Here is a 23433-nt window from a genome sequence, read left to right on the forward strand (position 1 = left end):
AAAATTGGTAGAATTAGTAATAACCGTGTAACATTTGTGGTATAATTCATAGTACATGTTATTCTTTACACTGGAAAAATTTGTTATTTTATTTACATGACACTTCCGGATAACCATGTGACTGGACTCTCACTAGTCTAACATTTTAACTGTCACAACTGCGGCTGCTGGGAATTTGCTATGGCCGCAAAACACCGTGAATCCGGAAATGACTGAAAAAACAGCCCCACCTGGTGTTCTTTGGCGGTATCGGTCTCAGGCCTAGTCTATACTAGAAGTGCTTTGCACCACAGCAGGGGTCGGCAGCCTTTCAGAAGTGCTGTGCCGAGTCTTCATTTCTTCACTGTAATTTAAGGTTTCGCGTGCCAGTCAGACATTTTAACGTGTTTAGAAGGGCTCTTTCTATAAGTCTGTAATATAGAACTAAACTGTTGTTGTCTGTAAAGTCAATAAGATGTTTAAAATGTTTAAGAAGCTTCATTTCAAATTAAATTAAAATGCAGAGCCCCCCGGACCAATGGCCAGGACCCGGGCAGTGTGAGTACCACTGAAAATCAGCGCACGTGTCGCCTTTGGCACGCGTGCCATAGGTTGTCTACTCCTGCAGCACAGTATAGGAATACAGGTCCACAACACCGACAAGGCCCTTGTAGTGTGGAGGCAGCTATACTGGCAGAGCTGTGTTTTGTTACAGTAAACCCACCACCGCCGGTGAGGGAAACAGGCTGTAGTGGGAAGGGCATGGTTTTGTTGGCAGAGCCGTGTCTAAGCTAGGGACTTCTGCTGGCCCAACTCTGTCAGTCAGGGATCACTCCTCTTCCCACCTGCATGGCCTGGCCTCAGGTACTTACATGGTGCCCATCACTGTAGTATCTGAGCATCTCATAATATTTAATGTGTTCATCCCCACAACACCCCTATGAGGTGGGGAAGGGCTGTTTTCCCCATTGTACAGATGGGGGAATTGAGGCACAGAGCGGCTAAGGGACTTGCCCAAGGTCACATAAGGAGTCTGTGGCAGCACCAGGACCAGAACTCATGTCTCCCAAGTCCTAGGTAAGTCCTTTGCCCATACCACTTGGCCCTTCTTCCTCCCCTCATATAATATGCTGCCTCCATCAGTCTCAGGGCATTTTACCAACAAGGGTAAGTGCCTCTATTCTCATCTCATATGTGGGGAAACTGAGGCACAGAGCAGCAACTTGCCCAGTGCCACATAGCAAGGCAGTGGCAGAGCAGGGAATTAACCCCATGACTCCAGCATCCCAGGCTAGCGCCCCCAAGAACTGCACCAGAGGGCGTCAAGCAGCGATTGCATGTGATCCTCCAAGCCGACGAAAGCTGCGCTGGTTCAGTGCTCGGGCGGGGAGCTCAGCCCCTCAGCACGGTAGCTCCTCTCTTTCCTCTCTTCCTTCCCACCAGGACGCGGCGAAGGTCATTCGCAATGCTCACCTGACCGGGCTGAGGCCCATTGTGACCATAACGTTTGAAGCGCCCGTCAACACAGAGCATCAGAAACCCGAGCAGCTGCAGATTGAGATGAAAGGCGCCCCTTACCGGCTCAAGGGTATTCTGCTTCTGTTCCCATTTCAGTGCAAATAACAGGGGTTCCCTCTGCAGGTGATTGCTGGTATTACAGCCTGGCAGGCCCGGGGCTCTACTCTCTTGTTACCTGAGTTACTTTGCTCTAGGGCGTGAAATTACCCTGCCCCTCCCGCCCCCGGGTGCTGAGAGATAGGCCAAGGTTCAGGCACTGCTTAAGTTTCCTTTTGAGGGTTTAAATGGGACTTAAATGGCTCATCAGGTTTTGTGCCAGGCCCCAGAGCCGAGCCCGTAACCTTGCTCTGGGAATCCACCTAGAGAGAAAGGAGTTAGGCACTTCCCTTTAGTCCCTGGCTTCTTCCCTGTTTGTTGGAGGAAGTGAGGAGCTGCTGCAGCCATGAGAGCAAGACAGATGGCTGGGGAGGCAGAGGGGAGGACAGAGAGAAATTGCGGAGGGAAAGACGGAGAGATGTCTGCCTCCACCCATGGCTGTGGTCAGATTCTCGTTTATGGCAAGGCCCTGCTGTGGGGAGCTCTGGCAACATGAAAGGGGCGCTGGGTGGGCAGAAAGAACCCCATGGAGAAGGAATTCTGCAGCTAGTGTAAGGGACCTATACTGGCCTGTCCTACCCGGGTGTAGGGGGCAGATCAAGCCTTTCTGCCCTCCCTTCCTCTCGGATCCAGGGAATGGCCAGAGTGCACTGCGCTATGGCTGTTCTCTGCTGTCATCAGCAGCAGAGCATAAGTCACAGCAGCCCCAAGGCTGCTCTAACTTACCCCAGCGGCTGGGCCAGGCCTGGTGCAGCCCCAGAATATAGGTAGCCCAAAGGGTTTAAAGCCGCCTTTGCCCCGGCCCTGTCCCAAGCGCAGGAGTGGAATGACTGAGAACTCATGTGAGGGTGTCCACGCCTCGTGGGGGTATCTCTTTGTCTCTTGGGCATCGACAGGGCCTTGTGCCAGCGAAGAGGTTTGCCGGATGTGCTGGTACACGCCCATGCCAATGACGAAGAGGAGCGTGGTGATGGAGGTCCTGGTGGAGAGCAATGGCCTGGGCTTTGAGGTGGACAGCAAGAGGTGAGGAGGGCTGGCGCTGCCCAGGGGCAGCCCAGGATCCCCAGGGCTGCCTCAGTAACCTGCAAGGAGTCGGAGAGCTGCCCAAAATGGAGGGAGATGGCAGCTGCCCTCCTCCCTAAAGGGGACCTGCAGAGAGGGAAAATTGGGCTTCTGCCCTTCGACCCTCTGGGATGACTCTGATGTAATCATTTACGGCATGTCACCCCTGTGTGTAGCGCTGTACAGCTGGAATACAGACCTGAGGAGATCCATCCGTCCATCCACACACACACCCCCCGGACATCTGTGTGAGCCGTGGTGGTCTTAGGATAGATAGATAGATAGATAGAGGGGGTGTGTGGGGATAGATAGATAGATAGATAGATAGATAGAGGGGGTGTGTGGGGATAGATAGATAGATAGATAGATAATGTATGGGGCTAGATGGATCTAGCTATATTAGGGGATACATAGATGATAAAATTATTCTATCTATCTATCCCGATACATGGCTTTCTGTCTGTCTGTCCATCCGTCCATGCTCCCTGGACATTTATACTTATCTATCCTGGACATTTATACCACACTTGACTTTAAAGACGGTTGGTGGTACTCAGTTCCTCTGAGGGGTACTCAGAACCTCCCTGGACTGGGCCCTTTGAGGAATATGTGGTGCCCTGAGTTTAGAGAGAGAATACAGCTCAGACCCCTAATACGGCAGCTGGCTGGGGGGCGCGGGGGGGGGGAATCAGCTTTTAGCCTTGCTGTGGTGGTTCTCAGGAGCAAATGTTTGGCCTGTGGAAATCTCCAAACAGCTGGTGATATTAAGACAGGTGGTCCATGGGAAGCAGTTGGGATCTTCCCAGATGTGGGCTAGCCCTGCACCTCAAGATATGACTCCATTCAAGCACAGAAGCATTGTGGGAAACGCCCCTGGCCCGTACAACAATTTTTTAAATAAATCCAGGCAAAGATATTCTTTATAAATCAGTTTTTCTTCGCTGTTTACAGATTTTTTATGAATATTAACGGCTACATGAAGGAAACTGAGACAGGTTTACAGACTTCCCTGGGAGAGAAGGTAAATTGTGGTAAAGGGTTTGTCTTTGCTACAAAAAAAGCGGTGTTCTTAACTCGTGTTACTGAATACGAGATAAAACCCTAGAGAAGACAGAGTAGTTTTAACATGAGCTAGAATAACAACACCAAACTCTTTTATGGTGCTTTTTATCTGTAGTTCTCAAACTGCTTTATCCCCATTTTAGAGATGGGAAACTGAGGCACAGAAGAGGGAATGTGACTTGCCCAAAGTCACCCAGCCGGCCAGGAGCAGAGCCAGGAATAGACTCTAGCTCTGTTAAGTGCCAGTTTAGGGCTCTAACCACTAGGCACCATTGCTTCTCTACCAAGCCTGGTTGGAAGTCTGGGTGTTTACTCAGGCAGCTAGTCAGTTCTGATGCTCATCCTGCCACAGCTTCCCTGCTATTGGTCCCTGTGCTAGCTAGATTACAGCTAGCTGGGGTGTGCTGTGCGAGCTACGGTCACACACCCCGGCTGCGGTGTAGACGCACCATTACGCCACGTCCACATTAGCGACCTTACAGCGGCGCCGCTGTACCGCTGCAGCCGAGCCACCGTCAGACCGCTCATGTAGCTGCTCAATACCGACAGGAGAGAGCTCTCCCATGGACATCATAAACCCACCCCCATGAACGGTGGTAGCCATGTCAGCCGGAGACTCTCGGGGGGGTGTTTCCCCCCCTCCCCCTGAGTGCCCTAAGCAGTAGTGTAGACATGAGCTGAGTGCCAAGGTGAGAAACAAGAAGACATGCACCCTGGCCTTTTCTCCTCTGCTGCCTTTAGCACCTTCTGGGTCAGTGTTTCCTGAACGGTGGGTCCTGACCCACGGGTGGGTCGCGGGAAGGTTCTAGATGGGTAGAGGGCCCGGTGTGAAAGGTGACCCCCAGGGTATGTGCGGGAGGTTGGAGAGCAAGTGTCAGGGATCCACCGGATCAGTGCTAGGCCCCCAGCTTTGCAACAGTCTCTAGGAGGAACCCCTTCGGCGTGCCAGACCCCCACTGGGTCCCACTCCACAGGGGAAGCCACACGGCTTCCCTGCCTCCTTGACCGAACCTCGGGGGCACCGGTCCCCCTACTTCATCCTGTGCGCTCTGCCCAGCAAGTCCAGCTGAGAAAACTGCCTGGTAGAGAGTCGCCCACTCTACAGAGATGAACGCACCTCACCCAGCATTTGCAGTGACACTCAAACGGCTAGGTCCGAACAGCCCAGGAAGTCCTTAGGGCAGCCAGAGAACTGACCCCATGTTCAAGCGCTGTTCTCTCTCTATCAATTCCCCGGGGAAAGCCCCGACTCCTTCCAGCAGCTGCACTTCTCCTACCGCCTCTCCAGTCCTTTGTTCTCCCGCTGGGGGATATTGCCTCGCTGCCCTGCTGAGAGATGGGAAAATCCATCTCCCTCTGTGCTGGGGGTTGCAGGCATCAACGTCCTGTGATTGGATTTGCCTGAGAAGATTTTCCATTGATATGGGGTTAGCCAAGCCTGTCCTTTTGTTAATGACCCATTCATGCTCGGACAGCCAGGCCGCATTCATACCTAGTTGGGGTTGGTCCTGCTTTGAGCAGGGGGTTGAACTAGATACCTCCTGAGGTCTCTTCCAATCCTGATCTTCTGTGATTCTATTCTATGATTCTGTGTCTCTGAACCTGCCCTGAGAGCAAACAGTCCTTTTCCCCCTGACTGCACAGCCATGTGGAATACGAGGGAAACTGAGGCACCCGTCGGCTTCATACAAATATTACAGAAAATTCCCACTTTGTCACAGCAAGCCCACCCTGTATTCACCCCGCAGCAGTGGTTCCTGTGGGCGTTACCACCTAGGTCACGGCCCCGCGCAGGTTTGGCCTGGGCATGTTGGAGGAGCGGCTGGAGTTGCGGTGTCGGGGCAGAGGGTGCTGCCCTTCATCGGGGCGAGGAGGAGGCGGAGGTGGCAGCAAAGGAGAAGAAGGATGCTGGTGTATGATTGTGGGGACCTCCCCCCACAAATTTGGACCCTGTGTGGGTTGCAAAACTAGCCCAAATGCAATTGGTGGGTGACCGTGGTAGAGAGTTTGGAACTGCCGTTCTAGGTTACATCACTGGTGGAGACGATGTCATTTTACAGCTCGTCCCGTCCCATTTGGTCCACCTTCAATCAAGCCCCCGTGCTGATCCTCGCGGGATTCCAGGCTTACAAAATCATCCTGGTTTCAGACTCGGAGTTTGCGGATTTCACTGCAGTGGAGGTAGAGAGCCGGGAACGGGGGCGTTGGGTCGCTTCAGAAGGCAGCCGCAATGGCACCTCTCTTCCAGTTAGGGCTCGATCCCGTTCCCATTGAAGTAGGAGGGACGTCACGGCAGCTTTACACCGGTGGCAGGCACAGAGATCAGAATCAGAGCCCTTGTCTGAACAGTGGTTCCTAGGCTGATAATGCTGCTGTGGCGTCACGTGTCTATGTGCATGCGCTGATTTCACATCAGGGCGGCTCAGTTTACAAGAGAGGGGAGGGGAGATAGAAGCAGGGACAGGGAGTCAGGACTCCAGAGTTCCATTGCTGCTCCTGGAAGGGAGTTCCCTCTAGTAGAGAGCAGGAGTCAGGACTCCTGGGTTCTAGTCCCAGATCCAGCGAGGAATGTGGTATAGTAATGAGAGGCATGTGGTGAAGCACCAGCAGCTAGTAGAACGGCAACCTAGCCTCTGGTCCCTTACTTTTGATTTAACAACAGCAATGTAACATTTATTTATTTTGCCCCTTTCATCCGGAAGCATATTACACACTTCAGTCGATCTTCGCTGCCAGCTCTGGTTCCGCTCTCATTCCCTTTGGCGCGAATCAGGAGATAGGCCCCCTGAAGTCAGTAACGTTGCTCTGGCCTGCAGTTGCCAGGAGGTCGAAATCTGGCCTTCTTTCTACAATGATCGTGTTTCCCAGGGTTGCTGGCTGCAGGGGTGAAAGTCCCTGAATAGGAATCTGGACTGAATGCAACAGGAGTGTTTTGCAACAAGGGATTTACAGCGGTAAAAACCAAGTTAGCCGAAGGGAACAGTCAGAAAAATGGTGCGTGATCACCTCCCTCAAAAGATTACAGAGCTGGGTAGAGAGAGGGGCAGTTAAACAAGACCCAGCCAGTGGGACAGCTAGAGAAGTCTGGTCAGCCCAAGAATTGTGGGCCAGACCCAGGCGGGGTCCCCAGAGGGAGTCTGTGCCTTGTGAATTTCTTTACAGCAGTGCAAAGTGAGCGTGGAATGCTGCCTTTCGGACCTGGGAATGCCCGCTTGGCACTGCTGTCCATGACAAGGCTTGGGGAGACGGAGGAGCAGGCCCGGGGAGCTTTATCGCCAACTGAAATGGGAGCAGGATCGGCCCCTAGCTGAGATCAGGATCGGGTCCGCTGCCCCTCATTTGTCCTCTCTGTGTTTCAGGTGGGGATCGACAGCTGCTGGATCGGGTCCCGGAACTGCGCCGCGAACGTATTCTCCTCCTCTGTTGTCGATGCCATTGCTACAGAAAGCGTGCTCTTCCTTCGCCAGAACCAGCTGGTCTATTACTTCACTGGGAACTATTCGGTCCTTTCTCCTCGTGCGCCGGGATCCAGTAAGAGACGCTGGAGACGGCCAAGACCCAGCAGCTTCCCCACCCAGAGAAGGAGGTCTAGTGATTAGGGAACCAGCCGGGGAGGTGGGAAAGTTTAATTCCCTGCTCTGTCACAGAGTTCTTCTGTTACCTTGGGTGTCACTTAGCTTCTCGGGACCTTAGTTCCCCGTCTGCAACACAGAACTGATAGCGCAGGGGTACCTCGAGGCTCAGCGCATCAAGGACTGGGTGATGGGGCCGTATGACCTAAGACAGTCTCTCTCTTCTCTCTAGGCCTCTGGACCCGTGTGCTGAACAACATCTGCGTGTCACAGTTAAACCCTGTGCACTTCCCCCACAACGGCTCCGAGTATGTGATTGCTCTCGGAGGGGGCCTGCAAGAAGGGAAATTCTTCCTTGGCACTATTCGCGGTATGACGTGCGGGCCAGATCATTCGCCCCGGGAGCAGTGCTGTTTCACACCAGCTGAGGACCTGACTCTGTGTCCCACGAACTGACAGCCGCCCCTTAGAGTGTTTATTGCTCCGTCCTCTTTGCACGGGCAGCAGCTGGTGCAACATTTAGTGCTGGTGAAGGGAGCTGGACTGATAGCCAGGGGAGAGGAGCCCGTCCTGCATACAAATAAGTGGCAGCTGTTAAAGTTTTGCAACTTGCGTTGCCTGAAGGGCCACCTCTGTTATTATGATTGTGTGTATCAGGCCCCTCATTGTGCCAGGCGCTGCACAGACCACATCGGCGATCCGGGCCCCCGTCGTGCTGGGGGCTCACAGACCACAACCGAGATCAGGGACCCTTTGTGCCGGGTGCTGCCCAGACACACACTGAGAGACAAGGCAGACCTGGAAGGGACCATTATCCCCACGTTATAGGTGGGGAACTGAGGCCCTGGTAGATGCAGTGACTAGCCCAGGGTCCTATCTCCTGAGTCCCTGCCTGAACCAGGAGACAGCTAAAGTGCTGAGTAATTGATAGGTACAAGCCAACTGCACGCTAAGGGCGTAGCCACAGGTGGGTCTGGGTGGGCCGTGGCCCGCCCACTTAGAATCCAGGCCCACCCCCCAGCCCCGGCTCTGCTCTGGCCCAAGCACTTGCCCCACTCCGCCTATCTGCCTGGCGCTCCAACCGGGGAGCAGGATCGGGGCACGGGGCTTGCTCCACCTGCCTGGCACTCCTGCCGGGGCTGGGTGGGTGGAGCGGGGCAAGACTCCACACCCTGGCTAGAATGCCAGGCAGGTTGGCGGAGCGGGACATCCAAAGCCGGCTGCAGGGGGTGCGGGGAGGTGGGCCCCCCATTCCTCCTGCCCTCCCAGCCCCCTGTAATTGCTCGCCCACCCAAAGTCAGGGCCCACCCAAATATCCCAGGCTGGCAATGCCACTGGCCCGACTGGCTGAAATCCTGCAGCTCTTTTCTCCCCTCCAGATGGAGTCGTTCAGTTTCGCGAATCACACGGCAGGGGGAGGAAGACAGTGTGCGAACATTTGAAGAGTATGTGCCTTTTGGGTCCTTGTGTTCCTCAGGGTCCCTACTTAACAGATCCCCAGCTGGTATTAATGGGAGTCGCTCCACTGGACTCAGTGGGGCCAGATCCTCATCGGATATAAATTGGCTATAGTGCCATTGAAATAGGCAATGGCTTAGCGCTGTTCTGATTTACATCAGCTGAGGTTCTGGCCCAACGTTTACGTGGTGCTGTGCAGGAGCCTCACAAAATTATAACATTTGGGTCTAGTGGTTGGAGCAGGGGGGCTGGAAGTCAGGACACCTGGGTTCTGTTCCCAGCTCTGGAAAGGGAGTGGGGCCTAGTGGTTGGAGCGGGGCGGGGCTGGAAGTCAGGACACCTGGGTTCTGTTCCCAACTCTGGAAAGGGAGTGGGGCCTAGTGGTTGGAGCAGGGGGGCTGGAAGTCAGGACACCTGGGTTCTGTTCCCAGCTCTGGAAAGGGAGTGGGGCCTAGTGGTTGGAGCGGGGCGGGGCTGGAAGTCAGGACACCTGGGTTCTGTTCCCAACTCTGGAAAGGGAGTGGGGCCTAGTGGTTGGAGCGGGGCGGGGCTGGAAGTCAGGACACCTGGGTTCTGTTCCCAACTCTGGAAAGGGAGTGGGGCCTAGTGGTTGGAGCGGGGGGGCTGGAAGTCAGGACACCTGGGTTCTGTTCCCAACTCTGGAAAGGGAGTGGGGTCTAGTGGTTGGAGCGGGGGGGCTGGAAGTCAGGACACCTGGGTTCTGTTCCCAACTCTGGAAAGGGAGTGGGGCCTAGTGGTTGGAGCGGGGCGGGGCTGGAAGTCAGGACACCTGGGTTCTGTTCCCAACTCTGGAAAGGGAGTGGGGCCTAGTGGTTGGAGCAGGCGGGGCTGGAAGGCCGTCAGGACTCCTGTGTCCATTCTCAGCCCTGCCATTGACTGGCTGTTCGACCTTGGGCTAGAGAGCCTGGCTGTTAAGGTCTGGGGTTCCCGTTGTGTTGGGATTCATTATGGGAGGGGGAGTCTGTTACAGAGAAAAGGCTCGGCTGTGAATCCCCAAACAAATCCATGAACGAAGGCCCCAGCTCCCAGCTGCAGGAGTAAAAAATTATTTAAACCACAAAACGCGAGCCGGCTCATCAGCTGCTGCCGCCTCCCTGAATCAGAGGCGCACAGGACTGCAAGGGGCCTCCTGCCATATCACCCTGGTCAGACACCAATCAAGCTCCATCCTCCAGCCAGTTAGGTTCTTTGCCCCTCACTGCTCCTATCTGAAGGCTGTCCCCTCCTCGGAGGGCTAGACACCTTCTTCTCATCTCCAGCCTCCTGGACATGTTCTCCCCCTCCATTTCCGATGCCACCGCTATGGGAAGCAATCCAATCCTACACTGAATGGCTATGTGTGAAAAACCCACACCCCCAAGAGACCTAGTCCAGGTGACTTCTCCCCCAGTGTAGACAGTGCTAGCTCAAGGGAAGAATTCTTCTTAGCTACCACCTCTGGGGGAGGTGAATTGACTACAGGGACTGGAGAACCCCTCCCATTTTAAGTGTAGACATACCCTCAACCTGCCATTTGCCAGGCAAAACAAGCTCCCTCTCTCCTCTCAAAAGATCGGCTCTCCAGTCCCCTGATTATCCTCTTCTTCTGCACCGGTTCCCATTTGAATCCATCTTTCTTGAGCATGGGTGACCAGAATTGGAGCCAGTGTTCCAGATGACCTCATGTGGAACTCTGGCTCCAATTCTGGAACACTGGTACAATGGAACACTGGTGCAATTCTGGAACACTGATACAGTTCTGGAACACTGGCTCCTCACCTGGAACACTGGTACAATGAAGCAGTGACATGTTATACGAGGAGACTGTTGCTTATTCAAAATCATCGCCACAGAGATGTTTAGAAAAAGCCGTTTGGAAAGATTTTCTGCCTCTCTCTTTCTCTCTCTCCACTTTCAGTTTCTTGCACGATCCTCTGGACTGTCTACATCACGGAAGAGGAGATGATTGTGCTGCTGGTGAAAGGGAAGAAAAAGAACAGCGAGCCCGATTACTACCTCATGGCCTACGATCAAGGTCGGGCTGTCGTTCTGGACCGATACAAGCGTAAAGCCAGCTGCTGTGAATCAGCGTCCTTCCATCAAAGTCCGTGGAGCGACGCTGAGGTTCACATGCTGCGAACCGGGTCCCTACGTGGGCTGTGCTGGGGGAGGGGCAGTGGGGGCAGAATGTGTTGTCAGATCCTGCTAGCCCCAATGCTCAGCAGGGTCGGGCCTTGGGAGGGAGTTAGCTCGCAGAAGGTGTTGGTTTATCTCATGTGTGAGAGTGATGATCTAATAATTGGACCATGGAGGAGAACTGAATGGCTCTGGGGCTGCCTTTGCCCGCCTAGATGATTGGTTCAAGTCCAGCCTAGGTCAGTAGCAAATGAAAATGTTTACTGGCTACCAGCCAGTCCAGCCCCTGGTGAGGAACTGTTCCTATCGCTGCAAACTGTCCCAGTCGCAGTAGAGAGGCCAAGGACGGAATGGTGACAGGGACTGAACTGCCCACTAGAAGTCATCTTTCTAGGTCTGGACTAAGAGTGTGTCTACACTGCCATCCGGGGTGCGACTGCCGCTTGGGTAGACTTACCTGCGCTCGCTTAACCCATGCTAGCATGGCTAAGAATAGCAGTGGAGGCACACATTCCCCATGTGATCTTGGGCGAGTCACTTAGCTGCTCCGTGACTCGGTTTCCCCATCTGCGCAATGGACGTAATAGTACTGCCCTACCTCCCAGGGGGTTGTGGAACTAAACCAGAGGTGGGCAAACTACGGCCCGCGGGCCACATCCGGCCCACAGGATTGTCCTCCCCGGCCCCTGAGCTCCCAGCCGGGGAGGCTAGCCCCCAGCCCCTCCCCTGCTGTTCCCCCTCCCCCGCAGCCTCAGCTCACCACGCAGGCAGCGCAGTGGCATGGCTGGCTGCGGCCGGGTGGCGTGGCTGCCAGTCCTGCCACTATGAGCGGCATGGTAAAGGTGTGGGGAGCGGGGGGGGCATGGTTGGATAAGGGGCAGGGACTCCTGGGGGGCAGTCAGGGGACAGGGAACATTGGGCGGTTGGATGGGGGTGGGGCCCCGGGGGGGCGGTTAGGGGTAAGGGGTCCTGGGAGGGGGCGGTCAGGGGACGGGGAGCGGGGGGGTTGGATGGGGTGGGGGTCTCGGGAGGGGGCAGTCAGGGACAGGGAGCAGGGGGGTTTGGATGGGGGTGGAGTCCCAGGGGGGCTGGTCAAGGTGTGGAGTCCCTGTCCCCAGTGGTCAGGGGACAGGGAGCGGGGGGGTTGGATGGGTCAGGGGTTCTGAGAGGGACAGTCAGGGAGTGGGAAGTGGGAGGGGGGGGATGCGGGGGGCCAGGCTGTTTGGGAAGGCACAGCCTTCCTTACTCAGCCCTCCATACAGTTTCGCAACCCCAATGTGGCCCTTGGACCAAAAAGTTTGCCCACCCCTGAGCTAAACGCAGGAAAGATTCTGATTCTGTGGTAACGGGGGCCATGTACGTACAAAGATTTAACAAGGTGAGTTCATGTAATAAACAGACTCCGCTGTAACTTGTCATTTCCATGTCTGTTTGCTCGCAGTCGGTGCAACTTTCTGGATGTTGTACTCCATACCTCGCTTCATACCCAAAGGTAAGAACCCACCTTGGAACATTCTAACAGGCTTTGATGGGAGCGGCAGAGATATCCTGGTAGACGCCCTAGATTGGAATAAAAAGAAGAACAGGAGTACTTGTGGCACCTTAGAGACTAACATCTCCGAAGAAGTGGGCTGTAGTCCACGAAAGCTTATGCTCTAATAAATTTGTTAGTCTCTAAGGTGCCACAAGTACTCCTGTTCTTCTTTTTGTGGATACAGACTAACACGGCTGTTATTCTGAAACTAGATTGGAATGTGCAGCCTGCTCTCCCAGTTCACCCCCCCAAACCCAGAGCATGATTGTTCCCTGCAGGGCTCTGCCCAGCCTCTCTCTCAATGCCTCAGTGTCTCTCTCTCAGTCTACCCGGCTTTGAAGGGGAGAAGATCACAGCGCACTGGGGAATTTGTGGAGCGAGACAGCAGGAGAGTTAGTGCACGGCAGGCTAGTGTGGGGTAGATTTACACCTCAAGCTGCCTGTTTGTACTGACAGGCCCTTGGTTAAAGTGCATTAAACCCCTGTGTGGATGCTCTGATTCAGAATAAAAGTGGCTTTGATTTGGATTCACTGAACTCATTTCCAAAGTGAAATTAGAGTCAGGCCTGATCTATACTTCAAATTTCGGTCAACAGCGATGGCGCTCTGAGATGTGAAAAAATACACTACTATTGTCCCCATAGTGTAGACGTGGCCTTACGTTAATTCAGATTAAGAGCATCCACACAGGGGCTTAATGCATTTTAACTTATTCACATTAGAAGTTAATTTGGATTAACTTTCCCAGTTGTCCCCATGTAGACAAGCAGAAAAAGGTACTCTTATTCTAGAATGAGTATCCATGGGGAAATTGACCGGAATTAGCTAGGGCAAAATAGCTACCATGTATAGACAAGCCCCTCATCTCCCGCACTGATTATCCCACCTCTGCAAGCCTACTTCACCACTGCCTTACTCCTGTTTTACACCACGTTGACAGGGTTCCACTTGTGCAAACCAGGAGCAACACGGCGGTGAATCAGAGAGAAAATAGCTACTCGCTCTTGGGTCACAGATCCTAGATTGTGAGCTCTCTGGGCAAGCCTTGTCTTCTCTGTTACATGACTGGGCAGCCCCTAGCGCAGGGTGGCCCTGATCTCATGGGCCTGTTCTTAGGTGCATCTGTAACAGGAATAAAGTTGCCTCTTTGACCTGAGCATTAGCCTTGCAGAACTCATTATGAGGAGAAATCGATGCTATGAATCAGGTCTGTTCTCAGTGCAACCTTGTTTGTTTACAAAGAGTGTCCACAAAGTCTTGTTTCCCTGAAACAGCCTGCAGCAGGCTGCTTTCCTCGCTCCAAAATCCACACATCTGCCCCTCCAGCGGGCTCTGTGCCCAAGAATCAGTGTCTCTCTACTTCCTCCTAATGGTCATGCCCACAAGTGCTTTGCTCAGTTTTCTCCTCCAACACACAGACTGCAGACTAATCTCCTAGCCCCTGCTTTGGCAGCCAGGTAACCCCTGCCTCTGACCTGCCCCGTGGCTTGGGCGGTCCCTCCTCATTTGTAGCTCTCTGTTACTTAAAGAGATTCAACTGCTGCTTCCATTGGGTCTGAAAGACTGCTTGGCTCCCCTGTTAGCTTTAATGAGGCCCAGGATTGTCTTTAGATCAAAGCCTTACCTCATGCCAGCCATTACCATCTTTCAGCGTAACAATACCCCGGAAATCTCCTTGCAGCCTAATCCTTTTCTTTTGCTGCTCTTCTCTGAACTCCGACCTCGCGACTCCTACAGAAGACCCACTCTGACCAGGTTTCTCCCACTTTTCCTTTGCAGACACTGACAAAGGGTTTGTGATGTTGCTGGGACTGGAAGAATACACGGATTCCCCGCTGATCCCAAGGGGGCTGTCCTATAACCCGTTCAGCACGATCCTCTACATCTGGGGCAATGTTATTTTACAAAGGTGAGAACAAAGTCTGTATCGATCTCTGGTTTTCGGGGAGGCAACTGATGAGTTGGTTCCACACTTTGCTCATTTACCAGGCATGATTTTAACGGATTTAACAGATTCCTTCAGTTCTATCAGTCGGCCTTTCTCCTGGGCTCATTCAGTCCGCCTGCCTTTCATTCCTTTTCCCATTTACATTTGTCATTATAGGTTATTGTGATGTCTTCTGAACCTAACTCACTTTTTAGAGTTGAACTCACAACTCGGGCACATTTATAGGCCCAGTTATTACATCCGGCACCATTCACATGCATTAGGGAGTAGGTGCACATGGACCTAGCTGCAGGACTGGGGCATTAGGTGCAGCCTCAGAATCACAGCTCGCCCCAGCAGTGCGAAGTGGGTAAGTCGAGTGTCATGCTCGGGCCCTTCAGATGAGACGTTTTAAAAACCAAGGCTGACATTTTCAAGAGATGAGTGATTGCAGGGGCCCGGCCGGAGGCACCGTAAAGAGGTCTGATTTTCAGAAAGTGACGAACCCTCTCTCCCCCGCATTTGATTTGGAAATCAGCCCCAAAACTGGGGCACTCAAAATCACTATGTCAAAGAATCGTGACCCAAAGCTCTGGACCCAATTCTGATCTCAATCGCATCGGTCTGCGAGATCCCTCCAGAGTTGCACAGCACCCCAAGGATGAAATTCACCCACCGTGCAGAGTCAGCACAAAGTATGCGCCGCACTTCCAATACAGCTGAAATGGAACTCCTGTCCTACCCGAGGCGTTTGCCGGCTCAGGGGGTGGGTTTCACCCTGTGGCGCGTTGGCAGAGCTGTGTGGGGAACGACCCGACCATTGCAAAACAATCAGCTAATTGTGAAGGTTCCAGATGTGGCGTTACAGCCAATACAAATGTAACAGATCAAGGGACAGACCAGAGGGGCCACTGTCTGCTAGGAGAGCCAGACCCAGAGACAGTGCCAAATGTAAAGGTTTCACTACCAGGCTTTTCATCCTCAGGGAGAGAATGAAAGGGGAACGAAAGCAATGGAGTGTAATGTTTCCTACTTCCCTTGTGCTTTCCTTGCAGCTACGACCTGGTTAATTACATTCACCTCTCCGGCTTCCCCCAACAATCCCCCATCAGCTACTTCGTTCTGTCGTATGTAGGGGAATTCGTGTGTGTGACAGACTCGGAGGAGGTACGGTGGCGTGAATGGGTGCATCAGGCGGGCGCATCGTTTGACTGGCTGCAGTGTGGCCTAGGGGATAGCACCCTGCCCTGGGGTCTATTCCTGGCTCTGCCCCTGGTTAAGCTGGGTGACCTGGGGTGAATCATGTCACCTCTTTGTGTCCTAGGGTATACATGGCAACTAGATCCCTGCAACTGATTTGGGCTCTCAGGGCTTGGGCTGGTCCGCGGCTGTGTATGTCTGGGCTCAGGCTGGAGCCAGCTCTGTAGAACCCTGTGAGGTGGGAGGGTCCCAGAGCCCGAGCCCAGAAGTCTACGCTGCAATGTGTGCAGTGTACACTGCCCATGTGCCCGAGTCAGCTGGCACAGGACAGCCCCGGGTTTTTCTTTGCTGTGGAGACGTATCCTCAGTTGCCCCATCTGTAAAATGGGGATAATGTTACTGACCTGCTTTGAGGTCTACTGATGAATAATGGTCGGCAATGTCATGGATGGCTGCCTTTTTGTGTAGCGTCTTTCATCTGAGGATCTCAGGGCACTATTCGGTCGCTAACGCTGCCTCCTAACCTGTCCAAAGAGCTGCTAAATATTCTTATCCCCTTTACGAGTGATTAAAGCAAGGCACAGAGAGAGCAAAGGCCTTGCACAGCAGAGGGCACACAGAACCCAGGAGTCCTGCGGGGGCGCTGTGCTCACCATTAGACCACACTCTCTCCCCACTCGAGAGGAACTCCGTGCTGGCTGGGCGAACCCTGTATAAACAGCTGCCACGCTCCATCCCTGCAGAGGTGGCTGCATCTCAGCAGCAGGGAGGTAGCAGCTCCTTGGGAAAGTCCCCTCCAGCGACCCCTTCCAAGACTTCTGCTCCCTTCGCCCGCTCTTCACATCTGGCTCCGTTTGGCTCTCCAGATCTGGTTTTCGGTGGAAGGCAGCTCGGTCGTCATTCGGCTCTACCCCTCCGAGGCCTGGGACACGTACCTCAGGCTACAGCTAATGAGAGGGTCAAAGGACTTTAGCTTCAACGAGACGTTCATGAGCCTCTTTTTTAACAAGGAGGGGCTGCAGCAGGTGAGCTCGGGCAGCCGGAGTCACAGATGCATGGTGGGTGGCGCAGGGAGTGGTTAATGGTCTCTAGAAGTTTGAATCTAGCCCTGGTCTATAGTGCTGGGAAGCCGTTGACAGCTGCTGATTGGCCAGTAGATTCATTAGCCGTCTCAGCCCAGTTTCCAGGGCCAAGCGGCCACAGGAGAATTGGCCCCCTCATTAGCAGACACCATAGAGATCGCGTTTCCCCCAGGTTACGTCTGAAACCTGTTAGTGGTGAGTGTGGGGCACCTGCTCTGGGCATAGAGACAGGCCTTCATGCTTCCACTTTCAGGGCCTTATGCTTATCCCACAGTGGAGTAATTCCATTTACATGAATGGGGCTACTCCTGATTCGCACCCATGTCAATGAGATCAGAAGCAGGAGGCACCTGCAATGCTCACGCAAGCGAGAGGTGGCAAGGGGTGTGGCCACACAGGTTAGGGCCATGGCCGATCTGGAAGCCAAATGCCGTCCCATTTCCACACAGGGAAGAAAATGACCCCCAACCATGGGGGCTGTTTAGGGTGACCAGATGTCCCGATTTTGTAGGGACAGTCCCGATTTTTGGGTCTTATATAGGCGCCTATTACCCCCCACCCCCGTCCCAATTTTTCACATTTGCAGTCTGGTCACCCTAGGGCTGTTACTGCTTCTGACCCAAGCAGCCAGACAAAAAGTCCAGGGCTCCTGGCTTGTTCCAGTTAGCAGGAGAAATTGGTGCTAGTCAAATTTTGTCTTTGCCGCAAGCTCGTTCATTTGCACGGAACGCACAAAGGCCTCATTTCCTTGAACACCGTGGGAATCAACCAACAGCGGACCAAGGCTTCTTTCCAGCCCGCACCCGGTCCCCGGTAGCTTTCTCTCAGGGCCCCGTTACCAGCTTGTTCCGGTCCGCCTGGCTTTCTCCCACGGCGGCAGCTCTTGTCCCGGGCCTCTCATGCACACACAGAGCAAAGTCCTGGCCCCTGCATTCGAAACTCCTCCTCCTTGTGCCACATGATTCAGTTTCTCTTCAGCTTTTCCATGGGTGCTACTGGCTTATTTATTTATTTGCAGCAGTGATTCACTGCTACCCCCAAGAGCCCCAGTCACAGGCCAGGACCAGAACAAAAAGACAAAGAGCTTACAGAAAACCAGAGGCAATAAACGGGTGTTAGTTTCAGCTGCTGGGTGACAATGGCTTCTTTCCACTTCTCCTGAATAGCAGGGGTTGAACTCTACCTTTCCCCCGTATTTTCTGCTCTTGCCTCTCCTTTCAGGTGGTTTACATACTGGATGAACAGGGAGAGGGAAAACTGATCAAGAGGAGCTTCCCTCTCCATTATATATTGTCGTACCGGCACCTCATCGTCCATCAGTACCATCTGGTGTATTTACAGTGAGTAGTGGCAGAGGACGGGCAATGGTGGGAAAGACGGTTCCAACGCTTCTGGTGCAGACGGAGCCGGCTCCAGTCCTGGGGCCACGCCAGTGCGCATGTACCAGGGCTGAGCTGTCAGCTGGGTCTAAGGAATAATTCCTTGACACAGGAGAACACTCTCCTTACTCTGTTTGACAGAGGGGGAAGCTGAGGCACGACGCAGGGATGGGACTAGCCCACAGTCACCCAGCAAAGCAGCGGCAGATCCGGGAATAGAAACCAGTTCTCCCAAGCCTGGGAGCCAATTCCGTGGGTGCTCCGGGGCTGGAGCACCCATGGGGGAAAAATGGTGTTTGCTGCCCATTGGCAGGCCCCCGCTGATCAGCGCCTCCCTCTCCCGCCCCGCACCTCCCGTCCGCTGAGATCAGCTGTTTTGAGGCGTGCAGGAGGCTTGGGGAGGGAGGGGGAGGAGCGAGGGCGTGGTGCACTGGGGGAAGGGAGTGGAGGCGGGGCGGGAAGAGGCGGGGCGGGAGTGGAGCCGGGGTGGGAAGAGGCGGGGCGGGGGCAGGGCCTTGGGGGAAGGGGTGCAGTGGGGGCAGGGCCGAGCCCCCCCCCCACCCCCCCCGGCACATTAGAAAGTCAGCACCTGTGCTCCCAAGTCCAAGTCCATTGCTCTATCTGCTAGCCAGCACTGTGTCCCTCGGAGTGAGATCCTAGGCGCCTGATCCTGCCTTGTGCTCAGGCCCTGGGAGTGGTCCCGAGGAGCGCAGCATGCCCAGATCCAGGCAGGATCTGGCCCTGTTCACATCAGGCCAGATCACAGGTGCAGCACTCCACCTCAGAATCTCCAAGGCAGCCTCACGGCCTCTTCTGTGTTTAGCTCTAATTCTGCAGCTCCCCTTAGCTATTAGCAGTATAGGACACGTGACACACAGCCGAAAGATCCTGATTCCATCCAGCACACAGGCTCCGCCCAGGCTATCAGAGTTTACAGATCTGTTTCACCGCCCAGTCCACTGCAGCATGCCAGAGCACCGCCCAACCTTGTGCTGAACCAGTGCATTTCAGTGCCAACCCACACTCACTTCCTGTCTCCCCGTTTCTCCCTCAGAGATATTGAGTACATCAGGTTCTTCCATCCCTGCTCCTTCTCGGTCATGCGCCTCGAGGACCTCCCAGCCCCTCAGCGCTTCACCCGGATGGAGCACTATTCCACCGAGCCACCGGATGTCATGGACAAAACAGGCTTCCACAACAACGTGTCTCTGGCTGTATACCAGGGACTGATCTTCCAGCTGCTCTGGCTGCACGCGGACTATAGCAGGGTGATTTCTTCTCGTCAAGTCTCAGCTGCTTTACGGTGATGGGCTGGGGGAAAGGACATTGTACCCACAGCGCTAGGTAGGAAGGTTGGGAGTTCTGAGCTAGTGCTGTCCACGCTGGGAGTGAGGTCGTAGAAGTGCCTTGCTCAGGGATGTGGACTTTCCCACAGGTAACAGGGATTATAAGAAAGATGTGGATAATCCACAACAGGACCATGTGCTTTTCAGATGAGAAAATCTTGTGTTTTCAGATGACTTGTAATTTAGCAAGCTCTTTATTTTATTTTATTTTTTAGCCTTATGCTGACCCGGTCCATGACCCAACTTGGCGGTGGTGGAAAAACAGAAAGCAATATGCAGTAAGAAAAGTTTCTGAACATTCCCTTTTGACCAAAAACCCAACCGATCACATTAAAAGAGAACTGGATACATTCATGGTGGTTAAGTCCATTAATGGCTATTAGCCAGGACGGGTAAGGAATGGTGTCCCTAGACTCTGTTTGTCAGAGGGTGGAGATGGATGGCAGGAGAGAGATCACTTGATCATTGCCTGTTAGGTTCACTCCCTCTGGGGCACCTGGCATTGGCCACTGTCGGTAGACAGGATACTGGGCTGGATGGACCTTTGGTTTGACCCGGTACAGCCGTTCTTATGTTCTAAGGGTGTTGGTTCCTTGTCTAAATTGTGTTATATTCTCATAGACTCATAGGCTAAGTCTACACTACCCGCCTGAATCGGCGGGTAGAAATCGACCTCTCGGGGATTGATTTATCGCGTCCCATCGGGACGCGACAATTGATCCCCGAATCGACGCTCTTACTCCACCAGCGGAGGTGGGAGTAAGCGCCGTCGACGGGAAGCCGCAGAGGTCGATTTTGCCGCCGTCCTCACAGTGGGGTAAGTCGGCTGCGATATGTCGAATTCAGCTACGCTATTCATGTAGCTGAATTTGCGTATCTTAAATCGACTCCCCCCTGTAGTGTAGATGTAGCCATAGACTCATAGACTTTAAGGTCAGAAGGGACCAGTACGATCATCTAGTCTGACCTCCCCCATGATGCAGGCCACAAAAGCTGACCCACCCCCTTTCCCTTGACTCAGCTGTTGAAGTCCCCAAATCCTGTGATTTAAAGACTTCAAGTCGCTAGCGACCCCCGCCCCATGCCTTTGTCAATCCACCCTGGAGGAAAATTCCTTCCTGACCCCAAATATGGCGATCAGTAGAACCCCGAGCATGCAGGCAAGATTCTCCAGCCAGACCCTCATTGACCATTGATACTATTTGCCAGCGATGGCACGCTGTTGATTAATCTTTTAGAAACAGATCTGTAAACTCTGATAGCCTGGACAGATTTTAGTTTGGGTACCTCCAGCCTGTCTCCAGACATTCCCACTGCAGTTCCACAATCTTTCTCCTTCACTTCGTGTCCCAGACGATTGCAGTTAAACAGCTGCTGAGTTCCTCCCCAAAGGTGGGACAGAGAAGGTAGATTGGCCATGTCTCAGAAACAGTTCTAATGAATAAGAACTTTAATTGCCTGTGGTAGGGAGCCCTGAAAGTCAGAAGGTGGCAGACTTGGGCCAGTAGTTGCCATGGGCTGGAATACGTCTGTAATCTTCCAGAGGGAATAAATCAGCATTATGTATCCGGTGACAGGAAGGAATTTCCCATGCGGTCCCTGCCTCCCGGCTCTGCCGCAGCCCTTGATCTCGGAGCTCCCTGTGGCTGCTGGGTTTGCAGTTGCATGGAGCCGGCCCTGGGTCTCGTTGGACGGACGTGAGGAGCTCTGGAGGCGGGAGGAGGAGGCAGAAGCTTCAACTGGGCGACTCGGCGCAAGCTGTAGGTTGGGCCCAGCGGAAAGGCTGCCAGGAAGCCCCAGGATGGACAGGGTGGGGAAGGTAGGGGGACCTTGGCCCTCCCTCTCCACCAGGTCCGGGCCTAGGGCCCGAGGGAGGGAGGTGTGGACTGTCTTGATCACCTCTCCCTGGTACACCTGACCAGCCTTCAGAAAAGAGCCATATTGGGTCAGACCAGTGGTCCGTCTAACCCAGTATCCTGTCTTCTGACAGTGGCCGGGGCCAGATGCTTCAGAGGGAATGAACAGAACAGGGCAGTTATCGAGTGATTCATCCCCTGTCATCCACGCCCAGCTTCTGGCCGTTGGAGGTTTAGGGACACCCAGAGCATGATGGGATTGCGTCCCTCACCATTGTGGCTAATAGCCATTGATGGATCTATCCTCCAGGAACTGATCTCATTCTCTTTTGGGCTTCACAATATCCCCTGGCAATGAGTTCCACAGGTTGACTGGGCATTGGATGAAGTCCTTCCTTTTGCTAGTTGTAAATCTGATGCCTGTTAATTTCATCGGGTGACCCCTGGTTTGTGTGTTCTGTGATGGGGTAAATAACACGTCCTTATTCACTTTCTCCACACCAGCCATGATTGTATAGACCGCTATCGTATCCCCCCTCAGTCGTCTCTTTTCTAAGCTGAACCGCCCCAGTCTCTTTAATCTCTCCTCATCTGGAAGCCTTTCCATCCCCCTGATCATTTTTGTTGTCGGTACCTTTTCCAATTCGAATGTATCTTTTTTGAGATGGGGCACCCAGAACTGTGCGCAGTATTCAAGGGGTGGGTGCTGGGCCGCTCCCTGCCTCCCCACTCTTTCTGCAGTTTGGGGCACGAATGCAGGCTTACCCCAGTTCCCAATCAGTCTCAGCGACTCAGCTGGCCAAACAAGTGTCCCCCAGCTCTCTTCCCTGTGTTTGGATAGGCTCCCTCAGCAGGGAGTTGGGGCAGGGAAGAGGACCGTGCCCCCACCCTCCCAGTTGAGGTTTTACCCACAATATTCAGCCCCTTGTGGATTGCTCTGTTCCCAGCAGCTGCAAACTGGCTTCCTCCTCCCAGACAGCGTCTCCTTCACTCTCCCCCTTGCTTGACTGTCAAAGTCTCCTTTGGAGCAGATCCTCCATTTGGAGCATGCTCCACTGTGCTCCTTCACCCCCTTAGTCTCCATGGGGGGGGTCTCTAAACCCCCTCCCAATGCCAGATGTGAGTCCCCCTTAGGGCTAAGCCCATTTTGCGTCTCAGGCCTTTCCTGGCGCGCTGCAGTGAGCGGAACCACTGTTAGTTTGAAGCTGTGACGTCCATCATCCACCAAGCCCCTGTACCACCAGCGATTCACATACCACAGCTTGGGGTCCCTTGTCCATGCCACCGCTTCCTCCTCTCGGGAAATGGTACAGGCTGGTGCTTGACCACGCTTTGGTTCGGTTATGAAATATATCCAAGAGCCCAGTCAGGGGGGTTGCAAAAAGTCAGTGAGAAGCTAGGGCAGGAAAGAGGCTCGGTCGCCACAAAGCTGTCTTGGGCAGCGTTAAATTCCCCGTTCCAAAGTGACACCCCCAAAATTGTCCTGTTTATACTCCACCTGTTGACAAGCACACGGCCCTGTGGGCGTCATTGAGGCTAGATTCCCCCCATCAGCTTTCTGCCTGGGTTTCCTGGTACTATGGGGTACCCAGGGCTTACATTAACATAAGAACATAAGAATGGCTGTACTGGGTCAGACTACAGGTCCATCCAGCCCAGTGTCCTGTCTACCGATAGTGGCCAAAGCCAGGTGCCCCAGAGGGAGTGAACCTAACAGGCAATGATCAAGTGATCTCTCTCCTGCCGTCCAGCTTCACCCTCTGACAAACAGAGGCTAGGGACACCATTCCTTACCCATCCTGGCTAATAGCCATTAATGGACTTAACCTCCATGAATTTATCCAGTTCTCTTTTAAACTCTGTTATAGTCCTAGCCTTCACAACCTCCTCAGGCAAGGAGTTCCACAGGTTGACTGTGCGCTCTGTGAAGAACTTCCTTTTATTTGTTTTAAATCCGCTGCCCATTATTTCATTTGGTGGCCCCTAGTTCTTGTATTATGGGAATAAGTAAATAACTTTTCCTTATCTACTTTATCCACATCACTCATAATTTTATATACCTCTATCATATCCCCCTTAGTCTCCTCTTTTCCAAGTTGAAAAGTACTAGCCTCTTTAATCTCTCCTCAAATGAGACCTGTTCCAAACCCCTAATCATTTTAGTTGCCCTTCTCTGAACCTTTTCTAGTGCCAGTATATCTTTTTTGAGATGAGGAGACCACATCT

At 53.5% G+C, this 23433-nt stretch overlaps 1 protein-coding gene and 1 long non-coding RNA gene across 2 annotated transcripts in view; one reads left to right on the top strand and one right to left on the bottom strand.

Moving 5' to 3' along the window:
• CATSPERG (cation channel sperm associated auxiliary subunit gamma) overlaps positions 1-23433 on the top strand; it is a 41102-nt gene that overhangs the window by 3003 nt on the left and 14666 nt on the right. The window contains exons 4-18 of the mRNA XM_054010286.1: positions 1423-1567; positions 2490-2616; positions 3607-3676; positions 5743-5898; positions 7077-7248; positions 7522-7659; positions 8669-8734; positions 10666-10782; positions 12325-12375; positions 14197-14326; positions 15400-15511; positions 16411-16569; positions 17848-17966; positions 19060-19273; positions 19567-19629. Of these exons, the coding sequence (XP_053866261.1) occupies positions 1423-1567; positions 2490-2616; positions 3607-3676; positions 5743-5898; positions 7077-7248; positions 7522-7659; positions 8669-8734; positions 10666-10782; positions 12325-12375; positions 14197-14326; positions 15400-15511; positions 16411-16569; positions 17848-17966; positions 19060-19273; positions 19567-19629 (1839 nt within the window). The remainder of the gene's footprint in view (positions 1-1422; positions 1568-2489; positions 2617-3606; positions 3677-5742; positions 5899-7076; positions 7249-7521; positions 7660-8668; positions 8735-10665; positions 10783-12324; positions 12376-14196; positions 14327-15399; positions 15512-16410; positions 16570-17847; positions 17967-19059; positions 19274-19566; positions 19630-23433) is intronic.
• On the bottom strand, positions 10502-17544 carry LOC128826796 (uncharacterized). Its single transcript, XR_008442888.1, has 3 exons — positions 17466-17544; positions 16198-16491; positions 10502-10721 (listed from the first exon to the last, which is right to left on the bottom strand). It is a non-coding gene; the product is annotated as an uncharacterized LOC128826796 (long non-coding RNA).

Source organism: Malaclemys terrapin, chromosome 20, assembly GCF_027887155.1.
Source record: "Malaclemys terrapin pileata isolate rMalTer1 chromosome 20, rMalTer1.hap1, whole genome shotgun sequence".
In the NCBI taxonomy this organism is placed as follows: domain Eukaryota; kingdom Metazoa; phylum Chordata; order Testudines; family Emydidae; genus Malaclemys; species Malaclemys terrapin.